Genomic DNA, 18,677 nt, shown 5'->3' with positions numbered 1-18,677 from the left:
ACATTTTCCCACATTAAAATAACAGATTAATGAGGAAGACTACATCTTGGATCAGATTTTTAATTTTGAAGAAAATGGTCTCCATTAGAAGTTAGTATCTCCAGCCGGCATCTCTGTGAAGGAAGTACAAGCCCCAGCCTTTAAGACTGCAAAGAAGGCACTTAAAGTATTGATTGCTAAGCACAAATACCCCGTGTATATTTAACTGTACTAGTATTTCTATTAGAATTCTTATTGGGACTTCCCTGGTGGTGCTGTGGATAAGACTCTGTGCTCCCAGTGCTGGGGGCCTCGGTTCCATTCCTGGTCAGGGAACTAGATCTCACATGCATGCCTTAACTAAGGAGCCCACGTGTGGCAACTAAGACCGGGTGCAACTAAACAAATATTAAAAAATAAATAAATAAGTAAACGTTATTGGTTTTGTAGCACTCTGATTACTAAGTTGCATACGTTTTGAGCAATCTGTCCCTAATTCTATTTTTCCCATAAAGCCTTGTCATTTTTAGTGCACTGTTTTGCAGAACTACAGGTTTTTCAGGAAAGCATGTATCAGGTTATAGCAGAAACGCCTGTACTCAGAATGAAGCGGGGCCTCTCTTCCAACAAGCATTCTTGAGAGGTCCAGAGCTTCCCTCACAGGAGAGCAGGTACCCACTTCCCTCTGAGCGTGGAATAATTTCCCAGGATACTGTGGGGCAGTTCTCTAGAATTTGGGCACCAGAGCCCATCAAAGTTCCCCTCTTCTCTCCTCCCGCCAGACCCCCAGACCACTAAGGAGAGGCTAAGTGAAAAGACGCAGAATTTTGCTGCTTACAAGCTTACAGATCTTGAGCAAGTCATCGAACCTCTGCAGGACTCAGTTTCCTCACTCTTTAAATGGGAAGGCAGTGTTTTTAAAAATCATGATTGTCGTGGTGGTAGTTGTTTTTAATTTTAAAATATGCTTTTGAGGGTCTTTCCTGGCGGTCGAGTGGTTAAGACTCCGAGTTTCCACTGCAGGGGACACCGGTTCCATCCCTGGTTGGGGAACTAAGATCTGCCGCACGGTGCGGCCAAAGAAAAAAGAAAAAGAGAGAGAGAAATATATGCCTTTGATTGTTGCTTTGCCATTTATAGTTGTGACCTTGGACAAGTGACTTTATTTCTCTATGCGTCATCTGTAAACTAGGGGCTTTGCGAGGATTTAACGCTACCATGTATGCAAAGCACTCAGCATAAGATGACCGTTAAGCCCCACAAAATTGAAATTCCCATTATGGAAGGCGGGGATTCTCGAGTTCTGACTGCAGAGGCAGAGGAACCCAGGGGAAAGCAGACGTGGTTGTGATTTCCCCAGGGACTCTACAAACATCCTCCCAGCCCTGTCTTCCCCCAGAGGCCTCACCATCAGCCTGAGCCCGCCCCCCCCCCCCCCCCCCCCCGCCAGCTTCCTGGAGCCACCAAGCAGCTCTCCCTTGCCCGCGGTTGGGGGACTGCCCCACGGCGCCGGTTCGCGAACGGACTACACTTCCCGGCGTGCACCTCGGGTCGGGGCCCCGAGGGGCAGTCCAACTGCGGGGACCTAGTCCTGGCCTGCGTTAGAGGCTCCGGACAGTAACCACCACTCACGCAGCTGCTACTTTTCGCTTTGCGAAGAGCGTCAGTCACCGTCAACCCCACCTTGGGCCGCGGCCCCCGCAGGGCCTGTAACGAGCGCTCGGCTGTCTCCTCCTCTCCTCCTCCAGGCGTCCGGCCCACGAGGGCCTGAGGCCAGGCTTATCTCCCCGGGAGAATTCCTTCGCCCACGCGCACACCTCACTTCGGCCCGAGGCCCGCAGCCGGGCTCTGGAGGCTGGGTGACTGGGCACCGACCAGGAAGTCGCGCTGCCGGAGACTACAACTCCCAGGCGGCACCGCGGCGCGGCGGCAGCGTGCACGTCACTCAGGCACTGCCTGCGGCCCCGGGAAGCGGCGCGGGCGGGGGCAGGGGCTGGGGCCGACCGGGAGCCCGATGCTGAGGATGGGGGCCGCCCGGCCGCCCCGCGCGTGAGGAGGCCGAGGGGCGCGCCACCCCGTCCTGGTGGGGGGGGGCTCCGCCAGCCCCGCCCGCCCGGCGATCGTGGCCCGGGATGCGGAGCCGGGGGCCGCCGGTGGAGCTGCGCGGGGTGAGAGGCGCGGGGAAGGGGGCTGCCTGCTTCCCTCACCCTCGTCCCCCACCGGCGGACCCCGGCAGGAATTCGGCAGCCGCGCGGCCAGGCCTTCTTAGCGCCCTGACGTTTAGGGGGGAGAGGTGAACCCGCCGCCCTTCCCCCACCCCACCCTGCCTGGACAGCTGAATCAGAGGGGACAACCCTGCCCTTTTAAAGAGGCTTTTTCTTGCTCCTGCGGAGGGCCCCCCAGCTATGGCCCCCAGGAGCCCCCTAGAACCCGCAGGGACTGCCCCCCATCCTGGCCGCCGGGGCCCGCCCTCTGCATCCCGCGGGCAGCCTGTGTGAAGCGGCCTCCCGCAGCCCCTGGCCCCACCCCCATGGAGGAGGAGGAGTTGGGGGCGGCCAAGGAGTGGGGCACGACCCCCGCGGGGCCCGTCTGGACCGCAGTGTTCGACTACGAGGCGGCGGGCGAGGAGGAGCTGACCCTGCGGAGGGGCGACCGCGTCCAGGTGCTTTCCCAGGACTGTGCCGTGTCGGGCGACGAGGGCTGGTGGACCGGGCAGCTACCCAGCGGCCGTGTGGGCGTCTTCCCCAGCAACTACGTGGCCCCTGGCACCCCCGCCGCGCCCGCGGACCTCCAGCTGCCCCAGGAGATCCCCTTCCACGAGCTGCAGCTGGAGGAGATGATCGGTGTAGGGGGCTTTGGCAAGGTCTATCGGGCCCTGTGGCATGGCGAGGAGGTGGCGGTCAAGGCCGCCCGGCTGGACCCTGAACGGGACCCAGCAGTGACAGCAGAGCAGGTGCGCCAGGAGGCCCGGCTCTTCGGAGCCCTGCAGCACCCCAACATCATTGCCCTCAGGGGCGCCTGCCTCAGCCCCCCACACCTCTGCCTGGTGATGGAGTATGCCAGAGGGGGCGCACTGAGCAGGGTGCTGGCAGGGCGCAGGGTGCCCCCTCACGTGCTGGTCAACTGGGCTGTGCAGGTGGCCCGGGGCATGAACTACCTACACAATGATGCCCCTGTGCCCATCATCCACCGGGACCTCAAGTCCATCAACAGTAAGTGGTGTCCTCCCCAAAAAACTTGCTTCCGTAGAACCTTGTGAGGACAAGCCTAGGTGGCGGGATGGGGACGCCAGAAGACACTGCCTGGGGCAAGAAGGGGCAGCAGTATACCTTCAGGGCCAGGTGAGGCAGTCCTTGCCCCATTAAGAGAGGAAAAGGAGGCCCAGAAAGGTTGAAGGAGTACCTGCCTCCTAGGCTACAGTCACAGTAGCCCAATAAACATGTATAAATGAACAGTGTGACAGGCCCTGTGCTCCCTGCTGTAAATAGGACAGGTGCAGTGCCTGCCCTCATGGCACGCACTGTCCAGCCACGCTGCCAGAGTCCACCAGGCAGAGACAGATGGAACCTGGCCTGGAGTCGGGGTTGCTCAGTCGCAGCGCCATTGACATTTGGGGCCAGATGATTGCAGGGGGCTGTCCTGTGTGATGTAGGTTACTTAGTAGCATCCTTGGCCTCTACCCACTAGATGCCATTAGCATTCTCCACCCCCCATCTCCCAGTTATGACAACCAAAAATGTCTCCAGACATTGCCGAATGTCCTCTGGAGGGCAGACTAGCCCTCAGTTGAGAACCACTTCCTGGTGTCCTCCTAGGCCTCTGCCCCAGCTAGCCAAGACACACTGGGAAGGATGAGGGAGGAGGAAAAGGGATGCGGCTTATGTAAAAACATCCAAGCTGTCTGGCCTGTCATAGACTTTCAGAAGTTGATTGGTTGGTTGAATGAGGTCTGGGGCCAGATGGAAGGCAAGGTTCCCCAGAACCTACATCTAGTTCAAGGAGCTTCTCATGATGTCAAATATTAATTGAGCACCTATCAAGTAGAAGCCCAACAGGGACCAAAACAGCCATGGTTTCTGCCCTTACTGTGTGCCCTTACTCACAGTCATTCCCCGGATATTCATTCATTTCCCGGATATTTCCCGAGCACCTGTTGTGTATTAGGCCCTGTCCTGACCCTTACGATACAGCAGGGAAAAAAATCCTACCTTCCTGGCTGTCCCGTCCTTCCTCTGCCTCATGTCACTCCCTTTCATTTCTGCATTTATTTGTTCAATTTATTCTTTCGTTTGGTACTGGGCCAAATCATATACTAAGCAAGAGAGATCAGTAGTGAGTGGGGCCAGCGTGTTCCCTGCCCTCACGCGATATGTGAGGGTTTTCTCTTTGTCCTCAGCCCTCACATCTCATCTATTTCTGACTCCTGTCAGTTCTACATCTTGAAGTTTGTTTGACCCCCATCCCACTGTTTCATGTTCGTTGTTAGGCCTCACCACCACCAACTGCAAGCCCCTAGAATAGAGGGGCAGAGTCTTCCTTACCTGACAGGCCTGGCATTCATACACTCAACAGATAGATAGCTACCGAGTGCCCGGGGTGCGCCAAGCCCTGCACCAGCCCCAGAGAATTGAGCAAGACAGACTGATGGTCCCCATCTCCATTGATGCTGATGCTCTGACTCCTGAAATGCTGGGTAAATGGAGGCAGGACTGCCAACACACTCCTCTTGAAGGCTGGGGTCCCTTCTCAGCCCTGCCTCACCCCTGCTGATTCACAGCCTGCAGGTGGGGTATCAGGACATGCTCCCATGCCCCCAAGTTTTTCTGTAGCCAATGCCACTTGGACAAAGGGTTGGTGGGGCTCTTAGGCCAGGGCTTCCTGCTTGGGCAATGGAACTGCTCCATGCCTGAGACAGAGGAAACAGGGCCTCCACAGTACAGCTTCCCCCATTCAGCCTCCCCTGAGGAGATCCTCATCTGACGCCATTCATTCATTGTTTTATTCAACTAATAATTCTGAAGCAGAATTAAGTGTACTAGGCACTGTGTTGGGCTCTGGGATTACAGATGTGAACAAGATAAGACAGATGTGAATGAGGCAAGACCCCCCCCATAGAAGTTATAGTCTAGTGAACAAAAATAGGTGGTTGATATTTAAATAGATAACAAAATCTCAGAGAGTCTCAAGGACTCTGAAGGAAACAAAGCGGATTAAGGATGGGGCAGAGGGAGCTCTTTAGATCAGAGCTCCAGGAAGGCAACACTTGAGCAGAGAGACCTGAACCCAGAGGACCCAGCTTTACAAAGATCTAGGCACGGCAAAGGTCCTGAGGTGGGGATGAAGCTGCCTTGTTGGAGAAACAGCAAGGAGACCGAAGAGGTCGGAAGAGCAGGAGGGAGGCAGAGGTGGAAGGAAGTGAGGTCATAAAAGTAGATGGGCCAGATCCCATTAACCTTGGGGGCCACCGTGAGTGCTTTGGATATTTTATTCAATGTAGTAGAAGCCATTAGAGGGTCTTAAGCAGGGGTAGCATAATCAGATAAATACTTTTTAAAGTGAATTGATTTAGGCCCAGCCTGGGAGATGCAGAAATAAAGTGTAAGACCATGGGGTGTTCCCTCTGTCACAGGGTCACTCCACAAACAGGAAAGTTGGTGACTCGAGAAGGGAGAACTTCTGGGAGGTAGAGTCACATGCTAGAGAGTCTCGAGAGGCTTCCAGGAGGAGGTGACATTTGAGTTGGGTTTTAAAGAAGGGACAAGATTACCAACAGTGTACCTTGGGCAGTGGTCTGAGCTCTCTAAAACTTAGTCTCTTCATCTGCGAAATGGGTATGACAGCAGAATTGCCTCATTGTTATGATGATTGGAGAAGTAGCCAGGAATGGCCAAAGATAAAGGTGGAGACATAAGGAACAGTTACGGCAACATCACGCACTAATAAAGAGAGCTGATGCTTTTAGAGGGCCTACTGTCACTTCAGGAAATAATTCTTTACTACAACCCTAGAAGGTCAATGCCATTATCGTCTCCATTTAACAGAGGAGAAATCGTAGCGTTAAAAATAAAGTAAATAAGATTATGCAACGAATAAGTGGCAGAGCTGGGATTCAAACCCGGCAGGATACTACTGTACACTACCTTCTGTTTGACAGAAGGTAGTAGAATATCACGGCAGTTAAGAGATTGGACTCTGATGACAGATCTAGTTTGGTTCTTTGCCCCACCATTTTCTCTTTTGTTTAGCCACACTGTGCACCTTGCGCGATCTCAGTTCCCCAACCCGGGATTGAACCCGGCCCACAACAGTGAAAGCCCGGAATCCTAACCGCTAGGCCACCCGCGAACTCCCCCCACCATTTTCTAGCTGTGTGATCTCGGCCAAGTGACTTCATCTCTCTGAGCCTCAGTTTGCTAGTCAATAAAGTGGGTTGCTTGCTAGTTAATTTGTATAAAGGGCTTAGCACAGTGCCTGTCATATAATAGGCTCCTAATAAACACTAGCCATGGTTGTTATTGTTGTTAGTAATAACCCTAGACAGCAAGTAAGTTGGAACCATTCAGTATGCTTGAGGGATATATCAGTCAGATTTTTGTCATAATAATGCTGTGTAACAACCCTCCCACCCTCCCTGAACTTGGTGTCTTAAAACTCAGTGTCCTTTATTACTGCTTATACATTTGCAGGCCTGATGGAGGGTAAACTGAGTTAGGCAGGGCTCAGCTGGGGAGGCTTTGCTCCGAGTATCTCTCACGTTCCTTGGACCAGCAGGCTAGCCGAGGCATGTTCTCATAGTGATGGCAGAAGGGCAAGAGGGCAAGCAGACATGAGAGGCCTGGGCTTGGAACTAGCATTCTGTCCCTTCTGCCTCATTTTATCAGACAAAGCAAGTCATACGGCCAACCCAGAGTAAAGGATGTGGGGATACAAAGAGTGTGACACAGAAAGGAGCAGAATTGGGGCCATGAATGCAGCTACCCACAGCAGGTGACAAAAAGGAAAGGAAAACCATCCCCTTCTGCCAATGGTTTGTAGTTGTCACTTCTGCGGTGGTTGGGAATTCAAGGCCTGGACCAAGGAGAACCAAGGCCGTGGCCATCGACATTTCACTGAGCTCCCCTGAGCCCAAGTTGGAGTCAGGAGGCCAGTGAACTCAGGAGAAGCTCCCCAACGCCTCATGGGAGCCTGAGGCAGGGATTAGACCATCAGGAAAGCGTTCATGGTCTTCGAGGCCAGGAAAGGAGCTGCTGCAGAGGGGGGCGACCCCAGGCGGCAGGGAGAGAGCAAGTAGGAGATTCCAGTTGAGGCGGGGGCAGGACACACGGGGCTGCAGCCAGCAGGTCTGGGGTGACCCACCTTTCTTCCTACCCACAGTCCTTATTCTGGAGGCCATCGAGAACCACAACCTCGCAGATACGGTGCTCAAAATCACAGACTTCGGCCTCGCCCGTGAGTGGCACAAGACCACCAAAATGAGCGCTGCGGGGACTTACGCCTGGATGGCTCCGGAGGTTATCCGTCTCTCCCTGTTCTCCAAAAGCAGTGACGTCTGGAGGTGCTGACGGTGGGACAGGGGAGGCCTCCTGGGAAGGGAGGAGGGAGGAAGGGGGAAACGGCAGAGTGGGAGGGACGGTCTGCCACTGCAGCGGGGATCCGAGTCTGGCAAAGGGGCCCGCCAGCAAGGTCAGACCATCAGACAAGCACAAAAGCAGGCGGCTGCTCTGCCAGCAGAAGTGGCAGCTGAGGAGGACTTGGATTACGTTTGAAAATTCCAGGAGTATAAAGATAGGTGGTCAGCACCAAAGACCCCTCAAACACCATCCATTACTCTGCCCCCACTCATCAAACAGGAAATTGAGACCTTTGAAGGTAACCATTCATTCATTCATTCATCCATCCAACTGCACTGGGAGCTAGGGATACAGCAGTACATAAAAACAGACCCATTTCCTGCCCACGGGAATAATACATACCTCAGAAGCTAAAAAAAGGCTGTTTTTAAGTTGAAATTATAAAAATAATTTTTAAAAGGTAGTAAGTTAATCCACCAGAAAAGTACTAGACAGTGTTACGAGCTAGGAGGTTGATTGAAAGGCACTCTGAGGGCTGGAGGTGACTTTGGGGAAGGCTTTTCTGAGAACTGGTACTTGAGCTGAGTTCTGAATGACAAGGAGCCGATCGTGCAAAGTGTAGGAGAAGAGGCTTTCCAGGAAGAGGGAACAGCTTCCACAAAGGAGGAACTGAGGTGAGAACGAGCATGGTGTGTTCCAGAAAGGAACATGTGGCTGGAGCAGAGCAGGCAAGGAGGAAAGTAGTAGGAAATGATGGAGGAGGGAGAGCCGGAGGGCCTTGCAGGTGAGGGAGTAGATCCAGGTTTATTCTAAGTGCACTGGAAAGCCATTAGAGGCATTTGTGAATGACATGATCTGATTTAACATCGCAAAGGCTCCCTCGCCTGATGGATTGTAGGGGACAGGAGTTGGGGCGGGAGGCCAATAAGGAGGCTCTTCATTGCCTGCGAGACCTGGTGACAGCAGAAACTTAACCTTCTACTTGCGGTGGGCAGACAAACCAAGATCATTCCCCGGCTGAGGCTCCAGATGGACCAAGCTGCAAAGTCATGGTATTGGGGCAAACAAATAGGACAGGAATTCTCAACTAGAGCAGCGCAGCCCTTTGGGGGGAAGTTTAGTCTTGCTTCACATAAGGCATTCATTTATGGTCCCAAACATTTATAGGAGCCGTATTTCAGTGGCAAGGAACAGAAAACCCAAAATAAAAACAAGACTGATGTTTTTGCTGTCATGTAAAAGCCCATGGCTTTTACACGATCTAGTACCCCCAGCATTAGGGATTGAGTCCTAAATTAGGGTTTTTTACTGTGGTGTCATTGACACTGGGCAGGATAATTCTTCCTTGTGTGGTACTGTCCTGTACCTTTCAGGATGTTGAGTATCCATGATTCCCAGCCACCAAATGTCAGTAGCACTCCCCAGTCACTGTGACAATCAAAACATCCCCACAGGTTTCCAGAGACGTGGGAGAGGCTGTGAGGGGAGGGTCTGGCCCCCTCCAGTTACAAGCCACTGTTACTTTTCTCCACCTTGTGTAGCCTCCATTCCCAAGTCCACTTCATGGTCCAAAATGGCTGCTTGAGCTCCAGATTTCATGTCTATATTCCAACCAGGAGGAAGGAGAAAAGAGGAAAGGGGACCCCTTCCCTTTAAGGACACTTCCTGGAAGTTAGTTGCACACTACACACTCTTCTGTATCCCACTGGCCAGAACCGTTGCCATATGGGCACACTTAGATGCAAAGGAGGATGGAAAATTATTTCAGGCAGCATTTGCCCAGCTCAAATTTACCAGTGCTGTCACTGAGAGGAGGGGACGCTGTCAGCTGCATGAGGGCAGAGGTGGTGTCTATCTTATTCCAGTACCTGGAACAATGCCTGGCACACAGCAGACATTTAATAAGTGTATGTTGAATGAATGCATGGAACGGGGGAGCACGGGGACCTACTACGTGTTGGGCACTGCATGAAACAGGGATCAGGGTCCAGAAGGAGAACAGTTTACTGGAGAAGATGGACACGCAGGTGATCGTAGCACGGTGATACATGCTCTGGAATTATGTAGCCATTAAGGACGCTCTCGTGGGCGTCAGACAGACCTAAGTCTCAGTGTGGCTCCATCACTTACGAGCAGTGTGACTTTAAGCAAACAACTTAACCTCTCTCTGCCTGCACCTGCTCATTGGATAAAATGAAGGTCATTCCAGTGCCTTCTGCCTTACAGGACTGTTGTGAGGCCTCGAGCAGTGCTGGCCTGGAGTAAGTGCTTTATAAATATTAAATAGTGTTAACTTGTTTTTAGAGGTAAGTGCAGAGGGTTCTATGGAAACATAGTGAAGGGGCTTCCAACCCTGCTTTGGAGGCTGTGGAATCAAGGAAGGCTTCCAGGTAGAGGGGGCACCTGAGTTGTGACTTAAAGGACCGTTAGGCAAAGGAAAGGGTGTTCTCGACCAAGGGAACAGCATGTGCAAAGGCCAGAGGTTAGGAAGAACAGCGTTTGTTCAACTGTTCAGCATGGCTGCAAGATGAAGCTGGGGGTGGTACGGGGCTGAGAGTGTTTAGAGGCGAGGCTGCAGGGGTCATCAAGATCAGAGCTAAGAAGGGTGGATTTGCTCAGTGGGCATGGGGAACCCACTGAAGGTTTTCAGGCAGAAGAGAGGCAGAGCAAAGGAGAGACATCAGAGAACCAACCCACCAGATCAGGCCGATAGAGGTCAAATCAGGTTCTTGCAGCCTCATTGCCAGGGCTGGCTGCTGGGGGGAGGGAGGCCCACCATGGGACTGGAGGCAGGGCTGGGGTGTAGGTGGGGATTAGGGTGGGCTGTGGCATCACCCCTCCCTCTCCCCCACCTGCAGCTTCGGAGTACTGCTCTGGGAGCTGCTGACGGGTGAGGTCCCCTACCGTGAAATCGACGCCTTGGCCGTGGCATATGGTGTGGCTATGAACAAGCTGACTCTGCCCATTCCCTCCACATGCCCCGAGCCCTTTGCCCGCCTACTGGAGGGTGAGCCAGGGCCCCGTGGAGAGGGTAGGCTCAGCTAGGGGTGGCAGGGGCCCTCAGGCCCAGACCTCGCTCTTTCACACCCATCCATACCTTTGGGCCCAGGAGTGAGGGACAAGGGGCTGGAACCATGGGACCATGAACAGTCTCCCCCACAGTTGGCTCCGTGGCCTCCAGACCTGTGTTCTGGCTGGGCCCACAGCTCTTGAGGGCAACCTGTTAGGACTCACTGGCCCTGGGATTCCTCCCTGATCCTCAATTCTACCACCAGTCAGGGAACAGGTCCCTGAGTTTCTCTCCCCAGAGTTTCACCAAGTGAAACACTGCCAGGAATTTGGCTTTGAATTCCTTCCCCTCGGCTCCATGGGAGCTGTTTGTCCACAGCCCCTTAAAGTCCTGCCTCCACTGAGCAGGCCGATGCCCCAGAGCATGGCCACTGACATTTCCACTCCCACTGCTGTCCTCTCCACCCCCACCCCAGAATGCTGGGACCCAGACCCCCACGGGCGGCCAGATTTTGGCAGCATCTTGAAGCAACTTGAAGTCATCGAACAGTCAGCCCTGTTCCAGATGCCGCTGGAGTCTTTCCACTCACTGCAGGAAGACTGGAAGCTGGAGATTCAACACATGTTCGATGACCTCCGGACCAAGGAGAAGGTGAAGGCAGGAGGCAAGGTGGGAGGGATGGAGCAAGATCCCTGAGTTCTGATGCCTTGGATGGGGCAGAGTCCCAAACCCAGGGGTCTTTGGGTCCATGCATGGCCAAGGGAGCCTTTTTTGCATATTAAGAAAAGACAGCCTCCTGTTGGAAGGTTGATAAAAAAAAGGCACCCCCAGGGGCTTCCCTGGTGGCGCAGTGGTTGAGAGTCCGCCTGCCAATGCAGGGGACGCGGGTTCGTGCCCTGGTCTGAGCCATGGCCACTGAGCCTGTGTGTCCGGAGCCTGTGCACCGCAACGGGAGAGGCCACAACAATGAGAGGCCCGCATACCACCAAAAAAAAAAAAAAAAAAAGGCACCGTGCACTGAAGTACTTACAAGTGACACTGCATGAGGTCTGGGACTGGCTTTAAAATCCTACAGCAAAAATGGGAGAGAGGAGAGAAGGAAGGTGATGCATGAAAAAAGATTTGCAAAGTATAGAAAATTATTGAAGTTGGATGATGGGTACATGGGGCACACTTTTCTCTCCTTTTGTGGATGTTTTCCAAATTGAAGACTTAAAAAATTAAAAATCAAAGAGGAAGGAAAAAAGAAAAGCCACCCCTTTCTTTGAGCTGAGACAGTCCCCTGCCCTGGCACCCAGCCTGGCTAGTGAGTGTAAGCTGGATTGTGCCCCCCGTTTGCCCCACAGCAGGACAGCCCTGAGCAGGACACCAACCAGACCCAGCAGCCCTGGAGCCATCCCCAGGGGCAGAGTAGCTAAGCTCCTAGCCCCAAGCCCCTCATCTCCTCTCCAGGAGCTCCGTAGCCGCGAGGAGGAGCTGCTGCGGGCGGCGCAGGAGCAGCGGTTCCAGGAAGAGCAGCTGCGGCGGCGCGAGCAGGAGCTGGCCGAGCGCGAGATGGACATCGTGGAACGGGAGCTGCACCTGCTTATGTGCCAGCTGAGCCAGGAGAAGCCCAGGGTCCGCAGACGCAGGGGCAACTTCAAGCGCAGCCGCCTGCTCAAGCTGCGAGAAGGCAGCAGCCACATCAGCCTGCCCTCCGGTACCCGCCCCCGTCCCCTGAGCATCCCCGAGAGGCCTCTGAGAGCATCCCTGACCCGGGGCTTATCTCTTCCTTTTATTTATTTATTTTTAAACTTTTTTATTGCTAAATATATCACACATTAGTAGAATCTCTCCCATGAAAGCAGGGAGAACCTACAGCCAGCCCATATGCCTCCACACGCCCTGTCCAAACACATCCCCCTGCCGCTCCCTAAGAGTAACCCCCGTCTTGACTTTTAGGGCAATCACTTCCTTACTTTTCCTTATAGTTTTATCTCCCAGCAATTTGTTTAGTATCTTTTAATATTTGTTTAATACCTATTTTTCCTCCTTGCCAATAATTGGTTGAGGAACTGCATCATTTATCCTGTAGCGTTTCCCACAGTCTGATTTTGCTGCTTGCATCTCCCTGGTATCTTTTAACATGTCGCTCTGTCCCCCGAATTTCCTATAAACTGGTATTAGGTTAAACCATGTGAAACTGCTGACGTTCAGCCATTTTTGACCTACAGAAACAGAAGTTTCACATGGCTCAACCTGATAGTTGGATCTCAGGGCTTAATCAGTTTCAAGTTCAGGTTTGATTTTTTTTTTTTTTAATATTGCTTCCTAGGTAACATCAGAAGGCACATCATACTGATTTTTCTCTCTTTGTTACAAGAGATGTTACAAGCCCTAAAGCAGTGCCTAGAATAGCACCAGCCAACAGAAATATAATGCAAGCCACATGTGTAATTTTACGTTTTCTAGTAGCCATATGAAAAAGGGGAAAAAACAGGTGAAATTAACTTTAATATATTTTGTTTAGCCAAATATACCCAAAATGTTGTAGTTTCACATGTAGTCAGTACGAGAAAAGTTGTTAATGAGATATTTTAGCTTCTTTTCTTCACACTAAATCTTTGAAATCCAGGGTGTATTTTATATTTACAGTGCATCTCAATCTGGGCTCTAAATTTTCATCAAAAAATCTTGAGCTGTATTTAGATTTCATAAAATGTACAGTTGAAAAGGCAGATCCACATACCAAAGTTGTTCCAAACATGCCTAAATGTTTCCGATGACTGAACTGAGGGTCTGTTTTGAAAGGTAAACTTGAATTACTTACAATTAAATAAAGGTAGAACTCTCCAGTTCCTCAGCTGCACAAGCCACATTTCAAGCGCTCACTTGCCGTGTGTGGCTAATGACCACCATATTGGACACTCAGGCCTAGATCCTCAGGGCAGCAGCTCTCAGACCCGAGTGTGCATCAGCGGTAACTGGGGGGCTTTTACGCCGCAGCTAGATTGCTGCACCTCCCCCCCCCCAGTTCCTGATTAAGGGAGGGCCCAAGAATCTGCATTTCCAAGAGGTTTCCACTTGACGTTGATGCTGCTGGTCTGGGAACACACTTTGAGAACCACCGCATGAAGGAATACAAAATGGTAGCATTCCTATCCTTCTACAAAGGGAACCGCTCTTTGGCTACCCATGGAACCGTGTGCTTAGGGAAGTCTTTCTTTTCGCAGGCTTTGAACATAAGATCACAGTCCAGGCCTCTCCAACCCTGGACAAACGGAAAGGATCCGATGGGGTCAGCCCACCCGCAAGCCCCAGCATCATCCCCCGGCTGAGGGCCATTCGCCGTGAGTATCTCCCAAGGCCCTGACCAGTCAGTCAGTGAACAGACTTCTCTGAGCACATATCTTGTACCAAGCCAGAGCAACACCAGGGGACCAGGTGGGCAGGGTCCCCTCCCTCATTCTCATGAGGGGAAACAGACAACAAGTAAACAAGCTGGTGAGCAGGATAATTTCCTGTAGTGATGAGCGCTATAAAGGAAATCAGGGAAGGGGATAAAACAGAAGAGTTGCTGTTTTGAAATCACAAGGAAGGCCTGTCAGAGAAGCTGAGGTTTGAGCAGGGACCTGCAATGGTAAGGAGGAGTGACACACGCAGAGATCTGAAGGAACAGCATCCCTGGCAGAGGGAACAGCAAAGACGAAGGCCCAGAGGCAGGAACAAGCATGGTGTGTTTATCAGCTGGGAAGGCCAACTTGGCCGGAGTAGGATGAATGGGAGAGACAGCACTAGGCTTATGGTCAAGGGCTCAGCAGGGGAGGATCACACTGGGCCTTAAGAGCTGGGATAAGGAATCTGGATTTTATTTTAAATGAGACGGGGGAGTCTCTGGAGGGCTGCGAGCAAGGCAGTGATGTGGTAAAATTAACCTTTTCCCTCTGGCCACCGTGAGGAGTAGGGATTGGAGGACAGCAGGAGTCAAGGTGGGAGACAGGTGAGACGAGGGGGCTGGGCCAGGGCGGGGGCCTTGAAGAGGGGAGAGGGTGAGTCAGCTACATGGCAGAGGTACAGCTGTCAGGGTTCGCTGATGAGTTGAAGGGTACCCGGCCGGCTCCCCCGTCTGTTCTGCCCCATCATTCACCCCTGGCCTCGCCCCACACATCACCCCCTACACACACTTCTGTTTGGGCACCTGGTTTGTACCAGGCCCCAGAGGTCATTCTCCTGGGGGGATGCAAAGACAAATAATGACCAAACAGTGAGTCAGGACTAGCATCGGGGTACGTTCAACATGTGATAGGAACAGAGGAGAGAGAGCAACTGACGCTGCAGGGAACAAGTCTGCCCCAGAACACTCCACAGGGCCTCAGCATCTGCTGTTCCCTCCGCCTGAAAGGCTCCTCTCCCTTGTATCAGCCTGACTCACTCCCTCACCTCCTTCAAGTCTTTGCTCATATTTCTCCTGCTCACACATGAGACCTTCCCTCACTCCCCAAACCCCTTACCTGCTTTAAGTTTCCCACAGCGCTTATCACCTCCTAGCCCCCTACCCAGGTGATGTACTAGTGTGACTCTTGTTGATCGTCTGTCTTCACCCACTAAAACGCAAACTCCTCAGGGCAGGGACTTTTTTTTTTTTAATATTTATTTATTTATTTGACTGCACCAGGTCTTAGTTGTGGCATGCAGGATCTTCGTTGCCCCGTGTGGGATCTTTAGTTGCAGCATGTGGGCTCTAGTTCCCTGACAAGGGATTGAACCCGGGCCCCCTGCAGTGGGAGTGTGGAGTCTTAGCCACTGGACCACCAGGGAAGTCCCCAGGGCAGGGACTTTTGTCTGCTTTGACCACTGCTGTCTTCTCAGGACCTGCCACGGGCTTGGCACATAGCACGTGCTAGTAAACCTTTGGGAATGAATGGATGGCTGAAAGGTATAGGCTGTGAGAAGTGACGGGTGATGAAACTGAGGAAGCTGGACGTCGTCCTGACAGCAGTGGGGAGCTATGGAAGGATGTAGAGCAGGGGAGGGTCATGATTGGAGTTGGAGTCCAAGCTCCCTTGGGCTTCCAGGTGGAGGGTGGGACCAAGGGGAGAAGAGTAAGGCTGGGAGCTCAGCGGGGACAGACTAAGACCCACTAACCAAGTGGCTTCTCTCGACCCAGTGACTCCTGTGGATGGTGGTGGAGGTAGCAGCAGTGGCAGCAGCAGTGGTGGCAGTGGGACGTGGGGCCGCAACAGTGGACCCCCAAAGAAGGAAGAACTGGTTGGGGGCAAGAAGAAGGGCCGGACCTGGGGGCCCAGCTCCACGCTGCAGAAGGAGCGGGCTGGAGGAGAGGAGAGGTATTGGCTACATGGAGCCCATCACGCACCCTGTGCCTCTTCCCCAGGCCCTTGGCAGCCAGGAGGCCTATAACCCCCCATCTTTGGTGACCCCTGCAGGCTGAAGGCCCTGGGAGAAGGAAGCAAACAGTGGTCATCAAGTGCCCCCAACCTGGGCAAATCCCCCAAACACACTCCCATCACCCCAGGCTTTGCTAGCCTCAATGAGATGGGTAAGAGGGTGAGGGTGCCTTTAAAAGGGAGGGGGAAGGAATATTCCCTGGCAAAGGGGACCGTAACCCAAGACCAAGGGGTGACCATTCCCCAGGGCTGCAAGGAGGGAGCCGGATTTCACTGGGCCAGAGGGTAGGACACATACCTGGAATGGGAGCAGCCGGTCCCTGGGGTGTGGGGATCGTTCCCCGGAGGAGGGGGTTTGAGGGGAGAAATAGTCGAGAACCACACTTAGTGGGCCTTGGTGCCCTTGTTGGAGGGGTCATTTCATTGGGGCAACCCCTTGCCTCCAGATCCGAGGGGGGTGGGCCGAGGGGCCAGGCGCCTAGAGTTAAGTGAGTCGAGTCCAGTGACGGCCCTCTCCCGGTTGCAGAGGAGTTCGCGGAGGCGGACGGAGGCAGCAGCGTGCCCCCCTCGCCCTACACCACCCCGTCCTACCTCACGGTGCCGCTGCCCAGCCAGCCCTCCCCCGGGGCGCGGGCGCCGTGGGAGCCAACGCCGCCCGCCCGGCCCGGGCACGGCTCCCGGCGGCGCTGCGAGCTCGCGCTGCTGGGCTGCGCCACGCTGCTGGGCGCCGTGGGCCTGGGCGCCGACGTGGCCGAGGTGCGCTCGGTCAACGGCGAGGAGCCGCGGAGCTGGCTCGATGGCCTCTTCTTCCCCCGCGGCGGCCGCTTCCCGCGGGGCCTCAGCCCACCCGGGCGCTCCCCGAGCCGCCGCGATGACGCGGCCCCTGGCCCGGGCCTGGCGCCCTCGGCCACCCTCGTGTCGCTGTCGTCCGTGTCCGACTGCAACTCCACGCGTTCGCTGCTGCGCTCCGACAGCGACGAGGCCGCGCCGGCCGCGCCCTCCCCGCCGCCCTCCCCACCCGCACCCGCGCCCAGCACCAACCCCCTGGTGGACCTGGAGCTGGAGAGCTTCAAGAAGGACCCCCGCCAGTCACTCACACCCACCCACGTCACGGCCGCGCGCGCTGTGAGCCGCGGGCACCGGAGGACGCCGTCAGACGGGGCGCTGGGGCAGCGGGGGGCGCCCGAGCCCACCGGCCCTGGCCTTGGTGAGTGAGGCTCCACGCGCCCACGGCGCAGAAAAAGGCCCATCTCCCGTGCCTCCCGCCAAAGCCCTGTGTCCCAGCCCAGCGACGACCCCCTGGATGCTAAGGCATCCTCCCCTGCTTAGCAAGGGGAGGGGGGGCCTGTGTCCCCATGGCCCCCACTGCTTTGTGAGGCATTGTGAGTCCCTGGGTAATTGAGACGCAGGGTGCAGTAGGGCTGGCAAACTCTAATGCCTACAGGGGCCAGGCGGGTGACATTAATGGCAACAACAATTACTAGAGCTAATACCCATGTGCTATGCCCTGTTCTATATAGTTTACTAACTCACAAAGATGATTAGAACAGATAGGAGCTAAGGGCTTCCTATCAGGCACTGTGCTACTTGTTCTACAATTACTGTTACCATTTTATTTAATCCTCACCTATGGAGCAAGGTGCTGTCGTCCCCATTCACAGACAGCAACATGCCTGAGGAGTCTCTGGGGGTCTTTGTGAACCTGGCCCAGTGTCAGAGAGGTGCGAGGGATGAGGGCTTTGTCTAGAGTAGCAGCAAGGAAATGGGCTCTGAAAGATAAAGGACTGTGCCCAGAGTTGCACCCAGATGATTGAGCAGTCGGGGGGAGGGGGGTGGCTAGGTAAAGGTCCAAATCCTGCTGGAAAGTGGGCCCAACAAAATCAGCAGATTTTTCGAGAAGTCAAATTCCAATTTCATGCAAATGCTCCTGGCTTTTAAACACCACCCTCTGGCCCACGCCACTCACCTCATCTGATCCTCTCTTACCAGGCCCTCGAGATCCTCTGGACTTCCCCCGCCTGCCCGACCCCCAGGGCCTGTTTCCCACCCGCCGTCGGCCCCCTGAGTTCCCTGGCCGTCCCACCACCCTGACCTTCGCCCCACGACCCCGGCCAGCTGCCAGCCGTCCCCGCCTGGACCCCTGGAAACTGGTCTCCTTTGGCCAGACACTCAGCATCTCTCCTCCCAGCAGGCCGGACACTCCGGAGAGCCCCGGGCCCCCCAGCATGCAGCCCACGCTGCTTGACATGGACATGGAGGGGCAGAGCCAGGACAGCACAGTGCCCCTGTGTGGGGCCCACGGCTCCTTCTGAGGCCTGCCTGCCACCGCCCGCCTGGGCAGCCATGAATGTAGCGCCCCAGGCCCCGCCCCAGCCCACCGTGCCACAAGGCAGGGGAGGCCCTGGGCAGGATACTCACTCTATTTATTGGGGAAGGGGGGGAGGGAGGGCAATTAATTTATTCCTTTGTACCCGGGGGTGGGGGGGCCCTGTGCCTGCCCTGCGGTGGGGGGGAGGGTGGGCAGGGATACTCAGGGACAGGGCATCATGGGGATTCGGCACAAAATGCAGCATTAAAGGTAACCCCTGCCCCCTACCACGCTTGGCTGTGTGTCCTTCCCTGTGCCGGGCCCTGATCCTAGATCGTGCCCAGTGGGACACCCGCCCCCCCATGCTCCCAGGCCTCGCTGGCTCTCCAGGCCCATGTCCCCACCCGGGCCCCCGCAAGAACACC

The 18,677-nt window shown here is 54.6% G+C and overlaps 1 protein-coding gene and 1 long non-coding RNA gene across 6 annotated transcripts in view; one reads left to right on the top strand and one right to left on the bottom strand.

Moving 5' to 3' along the window:
- The window catches only part of LOC132417341 (uncharacterized), a 43,637-nt gene extending 41,774 nt beyond the window's left edge, over positions 1–1,863 (bottom strand). Inside the window, exon 1 of one of the 5 annotated variants that reach the window (XR_009517786.2) lies at positions 1,663–1,863. This is a non-coding gene — a long non-coding RNA (uncharacterized lncRNA). The remainder of the gene's footprint in view (positions 1–1,662) is intronic. The other 4 variants (XR_009517787.1, XR_009517785.1, XR_009517783.2 and 1 more) reach the window with 4 other exon arrangements.
- Positions 1,864–2,024: 161 nt separating this feature from the next.
- On the top strand, positions 2,025–18,373 carry MAP3K10 (mitogen-activated protein kinase kinase kinase 10). Its single transcript, XM_060001051.1, has 10 exons — positions 2,025–3,191; positions 7,354–7,534; positions 10,409–10,557; positions 11,036–11,211; positions 12,013–12,259; positions 13,773–13,889; positions 15,707–15,884; positions 15,984–16,096; positions 16,471–17,151; positions 17,934–18,373. The coding sequence occupies exons 1-10, from the start codon at positions 2,510–2,512 to the stop codon at positions 18,254–18,256; spliced, it is 2,847 nt and encodes a 948-aa protein (XP_059857034.1). The 5' UTR covers positions 2,025–2,509; the 3' UTR covers positions 18,257–18,373.
- The last annotated feature ends 304 nt before the right edge of the window (positions 18,374–18,677 follow it).

The sequence above is a fragment of the Delphinus delphis genome, chromosome 20, assembly GCF_949987515.2.
Source record: "Delphinus delphis chromosome 20, mDelDel1.2, whole genome shotgun sequence".
Classification (NCBI taxonomy): domain Eukaryota; kingdom Metazoa; phylum Chordata; class Mammalia; order Artiodactyla; family Delphinidae; genus Delphinus; species Delphinus delphis.
Note: the sequence above shows the minus strand (reverse complement) of the source record. Positions and strands in the feature narration are given on the sequence as shown.